The sequence below is a fragment of the Cygnus olor genome, chromosome 26, assembly GCF_009769625.2.
Source record: "Cygnus olor isolate bCygOlo1 chromosome 26, bCygOlo1.pri.v2, whole genome shotgun sequence".
NCBI classification, from domain to species: domain Eukaryota; kingdom Metazoa; phylum Chordata; class Aves; order Anseriformes; family Anatidae; genus Cygnus; species Cygnus olor.
Genome location: NC_049194.1, coordinates 2663041 through 2674579, shown reverse-complemented (window position 1 = coordinate 2674579; position 11539 = coordinate 2663041). Strand labels below are relative to the sequence as shown.

Below are 11539 nucleotides of genomic sequence, written 5' to 3'. Positions count from 1 at the left end.
TCCTGGTTTCCCCAGGGCAGGAGTGATAGATCCAGGTCCAGCTTGTCTCTGGAAGTCCCGTGTATTCACGTATTTTTCCCAGCCCACTCTAACACAAATACAATGTGTATACTTTCAAGATAAGCAAGTAATCTAGGTGCTATTTTCAAGTCTCCAAGATTTCTGTATTGCAGAGATCATGCTTCTCGGTTCTGCAGCATGATTTTTTCCCGACGGTCTTTTCTAAATCCTGGTCTTCTGAGTCTTAATGTAGCCACTCAATAGGAAAATACTTCAAGGCTGTAGTATTGTTTGCTGGCCCTAGTTGTGTTGTTGTTTTTGGATGGTCCTAATAGATAGATCTGATGACAGCACACTTCTGGGTACTGCCATAACTGTTTTATGTTTAGAGCAGAGCCTTTGATTTGGGAGGTTAGCCTTTGTACAGCTGTGAAGGTTTGATGTCTTGGTCACAGTATGTTAGAGCTGTTCACTTCCTTAATTTTTGGCATTTAGTAAAGAGGTTTTACGGCTTTCTTTTACACGAGATTAAATGCTAATATTGGTTTTGTGAGCGTTTCCAGCTCTGTATTCCCATATGCAGTTTGTGACTTGGCTGGCTGCCCCGTCCACAGTGGGTGTTAGAGCCACCCGTACCAGCCTGGGGAGCCGGTGCTGATTTCTGCTCGTGCTTTAAAGCGGGATTGGGAAAGTATTCAGACTGCCTAAATAATACGGCTGTACCTGGTGTATCTGGAGAAGAGACGAAGATCTGTTTGCATCATGTTAGTACATCAATCCAGCAACCCTTAAGGTGCTTAGGCACATTTGGATAATGACCTGGAACAACCTAGGTAGCAGGAGGTTGCATGTACCTGTCACGTCAGCCTCTGCGAGCGTGCGAGATTGCCAGCCACCAGGCAAACGCAGCCAATTACGCCACGCTCAGAAGCATTTCATTCTTTTTCCATCTACCCAGCTCCACTAAGTGAATCCTGCTGTAAAGACCTCTACCTCCCGCTGGCATCACCTCCCGGCTGAGGAGATGGTGTTTAAAGTGCCCTCAATATTTCTGGAGCAGTTTTTCAACCCGTGCGGTTAAAGGTCAGGCTACCCTCTGCGGTGGGCTGTGCTGAGCCACCCAACGCGTGCGGACAGCATGTTTCAGTGTGCGGGGTGACAAGGAGGTGCTGGGGGCTTGCAGGCCTTGTTTTACCCCTAATGGGAAGGGACTTGCTTTATGCCTTAGTACCTGACATTTTTTTCCTCTCTGTATTGTGGCTTGTCAGACTAGGAAGCGGTTCGTGCTCTCTGCAATACACGGGATGGTTCTCACCTGGGATTTTTGGGCAACACTCAGAGCAAGATTCTGTGTGTGTGTGCTTGTGTATCCATGCACAGGTATTTGGGGAGGGAATTGAGGAAGCTTCCTAGCAGACATAAGCCAGCTCCCATACCTAATGTTCTTAAATCCCTGCTTCTCCCCTGTTGCCCTGGCTTAAGGAATTTTTGATATTTCCAGCTGGGATTTTATGCCTTGTTGTGGTGGGGGACCCGGGGAAGGGAGCCAAAACTGCAGTGTTCATTGCTTGCTTCCCAGTAAAAGCTAGCCTGGAGCAGGAGCTGAGGGAAAGCACAGGGGAAGTTTTGCTTGGTTTAATGATAACTTATCCAACTCACAGCTCAAATGGTGCTGTTCTCCAGAGAATCAAAGCACTCCCCTTCCACTGAGTTTGCATTATCTTGCTCCCCATCTCCATATTCGTCATCTTCATACGCTTCTCTGAACGCATCATATTCTTGGCCCTGCTCCTCCTCCTCTTCCTCCTCATTCACATCCTCGTGAGCCTGTTCTAGCAGGAGCTCACCTTGCCCGTGGGTGTTCACGGGCTGCTTGCAGAAGGGACATGTCTTCTTCCCGGGCTGGGTGTGGAGCCAGGTGTCAATGCAGCTGCAGTGATAAGCGTGGGAACAGGACAGGATCTTCAGGAGGTCCCCTTCCTTGTACTCTGACATGCAGATCACACAGCTCTCGTGCTTGTCTCCCCGCTTGTATGTATACAGCTTTATCTTATGAGCCTTCTTGCACCACCTTATGCCAACCATAATTGAGATAGTGGTGATAATGATGTAGAACATGTCCCGCATGATGCGAGTGTCCTGCAGCATTTTAGCATTGCCTTGATAAGGAGCGAAATAGTATTTGGGTGGTAGAAGTCTGATGTATGCCCCTTTCTCACATTGCGAAGTCTTTTCCATGTGAAGGGAGACAGATTCTCCGGTGAAGAGTGAAGGTATTTCAATCTGCTGCTGGATTTCTTTGTCGTCAGATGTCATGGTGATCATTTGCTCCGAATCCACGTTGTACACAACAGCAGCTTGGTAGCCAGCCTGCTGGGCGTGAAGGACCTTCTCAGCAAAGGAGCAGCCGCACCCCTGGATGAGCGCAATGTATTTCTCTGAGGCCTTCCTTGGTGCTGGAGGATTCTCTATGGCGTGGCAAGCATTTGGTGGTATCGCCCTCATCAGGTACCCTGTCAGCCCTTCTGCCGGGAGCTGTGGCCCAAAGCATGCGGGCAGGGCTTTGTACACAACGCACTTGGAGCTGCCATTGTAAGCCACATGGCCAAAGGCTTCTGCAACAGCAACCTCGTGGAGGAAGGTGGCAACCACAAAGTAAAGGAGCTGGAGCTGAAGGCTCATGTTGAATGCAGTTGGGTAGCTCTGAAAACAGATTTCCAGGCTAGTCCCAAAGGAAAATTGTGAGAGACAGTCACAGAAGAATTATCCCAGCTGGCTGTTATCACTGTGCCATGACTTGGAGCCACAGCAGGGTGGAGATGAAACAGTTTCTGCAGGTTCTCCTTAGGTTTGGAGGTTCCCGGGATACAACTCGTCTCTCTTCTGCTGTCTTCAGCTGCTAAGCAACACCCTTACATCATATCTGCAGGTCTGTGACATCACCTGGTCGCTGTGTTCCATGCCAGGGAGACGTGGCATTACTGCCACTGTGCTTAAACCACTCTTTCCCCTTCCTTTTTGATCTGCTCCATGCATGTGGCTTCTGGTTTTATCTCCCTCTGAGTACAGATAGGATGCTGGTTGCTCTCATCTGGTTGATATGCAGGTAGAATGAATGAGCCTCCCCACCAGCACCGTGCCCATTGCAGACTGGGATGCTTTGTGCTGGTGGCCAAGCAGTGTCTGGAAAACCCAGCAGAGTGGGAGCGAGCTGTTAGGCTTGGCCACCATCTGCCGCTGGAGGTGCACGTGGCAGCTCAAATTGGTCTGCTGAACGTGTTCTTTTTCCTGAAAATCATAATCTTTGAACCGACACCAAACCAAATAAATTGCTTAGGGTAGAAGTTTTTTTTTTTTCCCATTTGAAATAAGTCAATCATTAACTGTCAGTCAAAAATTGCTGCTAGCAGAAGTTGAAAATCTCTGTGGCCTCACTCTCTGCCATTAGCCAAACTTTTATGAGAGCGGATCCACCTTCAAGGGACCTGATGAGCAGCCAGGTTTGCTGGGGCTGAGCTCGCAGGACTCCTGTTGAGCTGGGTGAGCCTGGGAGGACTGCGATCTTGTGCTTGAGCTTTTACCTTATTCACTTTAAAATCTCACCTGCAGGAATCAAATGACTGAAGGAAGACTTTAGCTTCTAGCTATAAATACAGATTTAAAATTTGAGTGATGGTGAAATAGCTGAAAAGGGGATTGCAAGGCATGAGGACAAGTGTTGTCCGTTCCTCCCGGAGTGACAATGCAGCTCTCATCTTTCAGGCAATTCCCACCTCCAATGGTGAGTGCTCTGTGCCCAGAGGAACACCAGCCTGATGGGGAGGCAATAGCTCTCCTGGTTGTCAGAGCAAACTAGCAGTGAATATGCAGTGAACCCAGGTCAGTTCTGAACCACAAATCCCTAAAAACCTGTACCTTTTAACAAACAACCCTTTTTGTTTAACAGTCCACTTGGGAGTAGCCCCGTGGTTCCCATTGCAGTTGTGTTGGACCCAAAGTTTAAAAAAAAAAAAATAAAAATTGTGTACTAGGTAACTGACTTGTTACTAGCCCCCTTGGGCTCTGCTTGAGACAGATTTCACCGGGAAAAGAGCTACAGAAAATGTCAGCAGACAGTGTGTGTGTGTGCCAGAGACTCCCAGCAGCTGTGATTTCAAATTGATTTTATTTTCCCCTCATCTAAAGAGTTTTACACTCACAGGGAGGCATTTTGTTGCATTTAAAAACAAGGGAAAGGTTTGGGGAAGGGGTTGAAGCCAAAGACTCTGAAGCACAATGAGATGAAGGAAATGGAGTTACACCGGGAGAACTTTTTGAGGGTTCATTTTTGGCTTGGCCTTACAGTCCCTGTGATGGCATCCATCACCCTCGTTTCTTTACTTGCACTCAGCTCTCTATTTTTGCCTCCAGATCGAAGCTTTATGTACTGCCAGTCACTGCTGCCTGACTTAGGGGCAGGTCTGTCTGTGGGGTTGGACAAGGAGCCATGCATCTGTACTTGAGCTCTGACAGATGTGGGACTAAGGAAGGATTCCTGTTGTTTTCTGTGCAGATGCTATGCTGTACTATCTTCAGCTCTGGCTGTGTACTGTTATCTTCTGGCTGCTCTAGCGCCATTTCTTATATCCTGTATCAGCAAGGCATGAGCAGCCATCCTGGCTCCCTCACCAAGCCCTTGGATAGAAGGAGAAATCAGGTGTTAGTGTCCAGCCTGGATCTCAGTAACGCGTAGCATTACCCCAAAGTGAGCTGTGGGTAAAAGTACAGATCCTCTTGAAGAGGCTGGACAGTGACAAAGAGGGGAACAGGATACAGACAAGATTAGCGAGGAGGGCTTCAGGAAAAACTTAGGCCAAGATGGCGTTCAATCCAAGGGCCAAAGTGGTGCCCTATCCTCTGTGGTTCCCCCCTGTGCTGTCTGTTTGCATCGCTGCTGCCTGCCTCCTTCATCACCAGTGCCCTGGAGGCTTTGGCTCCTGCTGGCTGAGGTTGAGCTGCGCTTCCCACACGTGTGTGGGACTGTGCCAGGCTGTCCTGCAGGCCTCTCCAGCCCCATGCTGCATTCATTACAGCCAGCACTGAACTCTCCTTCTCGTTGTGCCCTACCCCTGTAACGTTCATCTGTTAAATACATTGCAGATGCTCCTGGATATATTCTTGACCCATTTCCTCTGGAGTCCCTGCAATCTACTTTGTCAGAATAATTGCAATTTATTTAAATGTCAACAAGCCACACGTGGGAGACGACAGTTGTGTGCAAGAGCAGAGCAATTACAGGGAACGGGTCCCATTTTACCACTTGAACAAAGATCCAAGCTAGAAGAAAGGAAAAGACCATTTACCTCTGTTAACTCGTCACTTACACCACCCCTCCTGAAGACCCCATGTTCTTTTATGCTCCTTCTTTGGGGCTATGCCTTCATGCAGGAATAGGGATCTAAAACTATCTCCTCTTTTTGCTTGTACTCCACGGAAAAAAGGTTTGCTAAATCCGTAGGAATTTGGTGTTGATTTAGACCCCACATAACTGCTAGCACAATCTAACCCTTGTCCTGCCCAAATAGCTTAAACTGTAACAGAGATGCCAAGAAGACTGACTGATGTGGACATCGTTACAATTCCAACAAAAGATTCATTACAGGTGCCTGATCCAGCATTGATTTAACTTGGAGAATAAGTCTAGATTTTTTTTTCTGAGGTTTTTGCAGCATGAAAAGAGCAGCCTGGCAGTGCTATGATGTGAGTTTGTACATAATCAGGCTTCTTGTCCTTTATCTGTATTAGGTCTGTCTCTCAGGTCCACAGGCAGTGGCATTGTACAGACAAAACAGCAGACGCTCGCTGCCCTGAACAGCCAAAGGCCAGGAGCACAAAAAGCCATTGTGGGGTTAAATGCAGGGCTCAAGACATCTTGGCAGGTATCCCTGGTTCTAGCTCGGTGCCCTTCTTATCAGGGCATGCTGCTCCTCTGGGGTCGTGCTATAGGATTAGAGAGGACCAGGCTCATGGAGTGAAATGCCAGTGATTTGCTGTGAAGGAAGATCTGGGGCCATCTAGTGACCTTCCAGTGAAAACCTTTCTGCTCCCAGTGCTCCCAGTTCTTTTTTAAAGAAAGATATGTGGGACACGCTTCCACCCTCCTGCTGACTGAGCAAGCCCCCAGCTCTGCGGCAAGCTGGCTGGAAGGCAGACTTGCACCCTGTAGTTAATGATTTTTTTTTTTTTTTTTTGCTAGGAGCTGATTTAGAAACTGGTGCATGTAACCACCTCCTTTCATCTAGGATCAAAGGAAAGAATGACCCATGTCTTTACTGAATAGATAGCTGAAACAGAGTCACCACCCAAAACATTGTTAGGTAGATGAGAAATGGAGTCGTGTGTGGGGAAAGTTTTTGTGCCTTGCTGTTTGCTGCTTCTGTGTGAGAAGGGAAGTGGGAGAGGAATGGAGAGCAGGTTTGCGGGAGCTCTGCAAGCCCTGCTTGTGTGCGCCATTCCCTACACGTGTCTCAGCGTCGTGTGCTCTTGTGCTCTGCCAGGTGTCTCTCCTGGATTTCCCAGGGGTCCAGGCAATCTCTCCTCTGTGTTATTACCTAGTACAAGCATGATAATCTGGGCCCTAATGCATACAGAAGATTATAAGGCAGTGATTTATGGACCTGCTACAAAAGTACCCATAATCGGCTAATGCTCACAATTAAAAAAGGCAGTTGAGCAAATCTGGGCCATTGCAACTCGGTACCCATGTCTGGAAATGGATTCTAGTTCCAGCTGTTTGCCTTGCAACGGAGGGAGACATCATCTTTATTAGATACTGGTGCCGGCAATATCATCTTGCCTTTTCTACTTTTGGCAAAATGCCCTGAAAATCTTGGACATAAAGCAAAAACATCCTCTCCATTTAGCAGCTTTTTGTTCTTTTTAAACTATATGGTTGGGGGAAAAAAAAAAAAAAGGAATGTAGAGTGCTTGTTTCATCAACCTAGGCTTAGTGCTAAAAGTTACCTGTTAATTGCAGTAATTGGACCCTTCGTTGGAATAAACCTGTTTGTGCAGGCTTTTAGGAGTGAGAGCTTCAGAAACAGAGTGGAAGGAGGAACCTCAAGTCAGGCCATCCACGGGCTTGGCAAGAGCTAGTGTGTGCTGCTGCTTCTGTTCTGCGGTTGTGGACCTCACAAATCTTCTAGACTGAAGTCCATCCAAACCAGGCAGAGCCAAGGATATGCGCTCAATACTTCATTTGTCCTTTCAGTCTTTATTCCCTACCTGCGCATTTCCGATTGTTTATAATCCAGTGCTGTGTTTATGCTTCCCGAGAGGCATTGGCTGGAGTTTGAGTTGCAAGGAGGGGGGTGGAAGACAGTAGGAGAGTGTATGGGGGGGCTTGATTTTCCAGGGGGCAGTTTGGATGAGCCTTCCTGGGTTATTTCTACTCACTGTTGTGTGCATGGAGGGGGATCAGCGCTACCGCGGTCACACTGCGCAAGCAGAGGGGACATGTCTTGCTCCCGGGCTGAGCGCAGTGCCACAGGTCGATGCACTTGCCATGGTAGGCGTGGGTGCAGGAGAGCAGCTTCAGGGCCTCACGGGGCTTGTACGCCTGCAGACAGATGGCACACTGATGGTGGTGGATGGCCCCCCAGACCTTGCTGGGGGGGATCTCTGGATGTTGTCCTTTGCTCTGGTGTTTGTTCCACCTCCAGCTTCGGTACCTCTTCACGCATCTTGCAAGAATCTGGATGCCTGTTAACATGGTGACCAGGAAGCTGGTGACCTTGCAGACGGGCAGGATCAGGCTGTAATAAAGGTCTGGATAGCAAGTGAAGCACCTGCAGGCACAACAGCCAGAGCTCCCACCAGCATTGTTCCAGAAGCAGCGTTTATCTTGGAGGATAACAGCCCCTTGCCCTGTCTGTCCCATTTTCCTCTGAAGCTTGGCACCTACCTCCATGACGAAGGCCACCATGAACCCTCCCTCGACCTCCTTATCACCTGGTGCCACATCCCTGAAGCCTTGTGCCTTGGTGGTGGCCTTGTGCCCACCTTGCCAAGCATGAGGGACCTCAGCTCTGTGGCACTGGGGGCTGAGGGCTGAGGAATCTGCTTGGGCACTGCCGGGAGCAGGGCTGGCCGCCATCCCGCCCTCCATGAGGGTCAGCTCCGGGCCCACAGCGACAGCCAGGCCTCCTGCTCTGGTGCTGTTGCCATGGCCACTCTCAGCCAGCTGGAAGCACAAGAGCACAGTGGTCACACAGAAAGGGGACCAGAGAGGGTCCCACATGCTGGGGACAACAGGGAGCTGGGCCTGGGGTGCCCCCCTCCCCAGGGGGAGGCCCTTGGTGGGTGCCTGAGGCAGCCCAGACCTGCCGCCACCTTCCGGAAGCTTCTCCCCACTTCTGCCCAGGGTACCTGTGGTGGGGCCTCCACCTTCCTCTCACAGCTCTTCCACAGATTCCATCTTTTCACCTTCACTTTTATTCCTCCTCCATATTTATTTCTTTCTTCCTCTGGTGCAACACGGCAATAGTGCCTTGCAATGAGGAACTGCAGCTCAGAGGAAGTTGTTTCATGGGGTAGAACGAGTTTTTCTCCCTGTGGGGTGCACAGAGGATTTTGGCTGTGAAAAAAAAAAAAAAAAGGCAGAGATGGGCAAAAAAACTGTTTCTGCCCGTCTCATGGCTACAAACCCAGTTTGTCCCTCCTCCACGGTGCTCCAGTGAAGCCAAAGTCACAGCAGCTCTCCATCCTGCTCTCCTTGCAGGGCTATGCTGTAATGATGAGGGTGCACACTCTTCTGGGTGTTTCTGATCTTTCTTTTCACTTTTGTCCCATTTTCATTACTTTCCCTCCCCAAAACCTTCTTCTCATCCCACAATGTTCACCTGGGAGCAACCACACCTACAGGACCAGGTGCCCTGATTTCCCCCTGACCATCAGAACCATTTTTTAGCTTGTCCATGACTTCCCAATACATAAACCCTTGCCTAAATTTCTCTCTGTGTTTATTCCTGTATCCCCATCCCTCCTCCTCTCTGGGGGTGCTGCAGAGAGTTGTGTGCCCGCCCCACGGAGTTGGTGGTACGGCAGAGCTGGGAGCGAGGTTCCCTGGGGTAATCTGCAAAGTACAAGTTGTTATTACCCACTACAGCAGAACAATCAGCACGGGCTCTGTAATGCAGTAAGATGGATTGAAGCTGCTTAAGACCGGAGGAAAATGGAATCGCTGCCTTACAGAAAGAAGTTTAGCTCCCGCAATCCACCGCTGATGAATGATGAGACCTGAGCAAAAGCCCAGATTTGAAAATTGCTGGATTTGGGAGTGAGATAGGATTGTGCAACAGGAGCCAGAGTCAGCTCTGAATCACTGCTTGGTACTGCCACGTGCCAGGTCCATCTTGTGAAGGTAACTCTCTTCAAGTGCAGCTATTTTCCGGATAGTTGCAATAGAGATTCAGCCATCTTACATTGCTCAAGCGTGATTAGAGCCAGTGCAGCCCTTCAGAGGCCCCCTTTTTTTGTGACAGCTGCCCTGCAAGGCACCAACAGCCTCCTACAGCACTACTGCGAGGCAGGTGTGGGGTTTCTATGCTGCTGACAGAGCTCTGCGTTGAGGCTCTCACCACCTCTAAAGCTCTGTGACAGACCACAGCCAACACATCCGCATGTCAGGACTTAATAGCCGAGTGACACAGAGCCCCTTTTACAAGCACTGTGCAGGTCTGTGCTGCTTGACCTGCCTTGCTCATCCTTGATACTGGTTTGTCATGGAAGAGGAATTGGAAAACCAGCATTACTTGGAAAAGCAGTAAGACACAGCTCGTTCAGACTCCAGGAGCCAGCAGAAATGCTGTAGGTATCATGGATTTCTTGCAACACAAAATGGGCTGGGATTTCCCCTCCTGCTGAGAGGGAATGGCCTAAAGAGATCTCTTCTTGCAGTGGAGAACTTGTTACTTCACCAAAGAGCTGGGATTTGAGATGAGAAGGTTGGAAAGGAGGAGATGATGCTGGGCTAAAAAGAAAGGGTGCTAAGAGAGGGGACGAGTGCTGGCTGTGCTCAGCAGTGATGCTTGCGGATCTGCACAGATGTTGCCACCGAGAAGCAGCTGGTAGAGAAGAATTACCCCAAATTCCTCTTGTTGCTGCCAGCCCCGACAGTGTCGGTGGTTGGTGTCAGTGCCCTCCAGTGAGGTGGCGAATGGGGAAGCCATCGGGCATGACGCAGGTGCTCAGCTGGAGGGGCTCTGCTGTCACTTTGGATTCAATGTTCGCTGGGCCTGGTGTGCTGACAGGGGGAAGCTGCTCAGAAATAAAGAATTGCAGCTTTCCTGGTTACTGATTAGAGCTATGCTGCTTTTTTTATTACTTTTTTTTTTTTTTTTTCTCTTTTCAAATGGAGGTGCTGATCCTTCCTGTAGACTTCTTCAAATTTCAGTCCCATATCTGGGCCCTTACAGCTAGAGGGGGAAATTGTGAAGTGGAAAAAGCAATGAACTTCCACCACTTCTATGGTCGTGAAGACACTGATTTTGGCTCATGTGCTTCTAGGGGTTTTCAGTTGTGCAGTAATAAGACCTAGGTTATTACATGTTTCTTATTTCTTCCAACTTGAGTGTGACTCTAGCTTCCCTTCTGCCTTGCCAAAGATGAACAGCAGATCCTCCACTGTTACATTAAGGTGGCTTTAAAAATGTAATAAATTAGCTATACAAACCTTTGTAGTTTAAGGTATAAAGCAACCTCTAACTGCTCAGGATTAAGGAGACAGTTGTCTTAAATCAGCCAGTTGTTTTAAACACTTCTCTGTTAGCTGTCAGGGCTGTATGCCTGGGAACATCTGGCAGGGAGGGAGTGAAGAACATCTTGGGGCAGTGCTCTCTTCCACTGGCACATCTGTATCTGGAAGGAAACATCTGTTTGACCTGGAAGTGTGATGATAAGCCATGGTAGTTCTCTATGTGGGCAAGCACCTGTCAAAGGACACTTCTCCCCTATCCATTCAGCTTGTGTTCGTGAGCAAGGGTGCATGCCATAATGGAGCAGCTTATACCTTTCAGCCTTTGGCTAGATGTGAGTTGTTTTTCACCCACGTTAAATTTAAATAGTTTCTCATTCAAACTCAGGCTTGCCCAGGACTAACCTTGTGTATGACGGGTGGGAGCGCACTCCCCTGGCTGGGTTGCTTGGAGGGGGTTTGGGTCCTTCCCCAGGCTGTGAGCAGGCAAATACAGTGACCCACCACAAGTCAGACCGGCCTATTTTGGGTTTTCTATCCATGAGCAGCTGTTGTATTCTCTTGAAGTAAAGCAGCTCTGACACAGTGATAGCATATGTAACTCCAAATAAATTGTGCACAGTTTGCTTGTGCTTTCAGATGCCCTGACATCACATTGGGGGATTTGTGTTAGACTTCAGCGCCAGACTCTGCTCTCAGTCTGGGGCCGGAGGTAAGGAGGAGCTGGGGCTCCCAGTTGTCTCTCCAGCAGCTTGCTCTGGCAAGGGGAGATGATTCTGGCTCACAGAGCATGGAGATAGGCTGTGA

General features: G+C 49.0%; 1 protein-coding gene across 1 annotated transcript; it reads right to left on the bottom strand.

Moving 5' to 3' along the window:
* Window positions 1-1286: 1286 nt before the first annotated feature.
* Window positions 1287-8565, bottom strand: LOC121060056 (E3 ubiquitin-protein ligase RNF13-like). Its single transcript, XM_040537458.1, has one exon. It carries the CDS (start codon window positions 2680-2682, stop codon window positions 1663-1665), a length of 1020 nt encoding a protein of 339 aa, XP_040393392.1. The 5' UTR covers window positions 2683-8565; the 3' UTR covers window positions 1287-1662.
* Between the last annotated feature and the right edge of the window lie 2974 nt (window positions 8566-11539).

Coding starts and splice junctions, on each gene's coding strand:
- LOC121060056 (XM_040537458.1), bottom strand. CDS start 2,682: ATGAGCCTTCAGCTCCAGCTCCTTTACTTTGTGGTTGCCACCTTCCTC.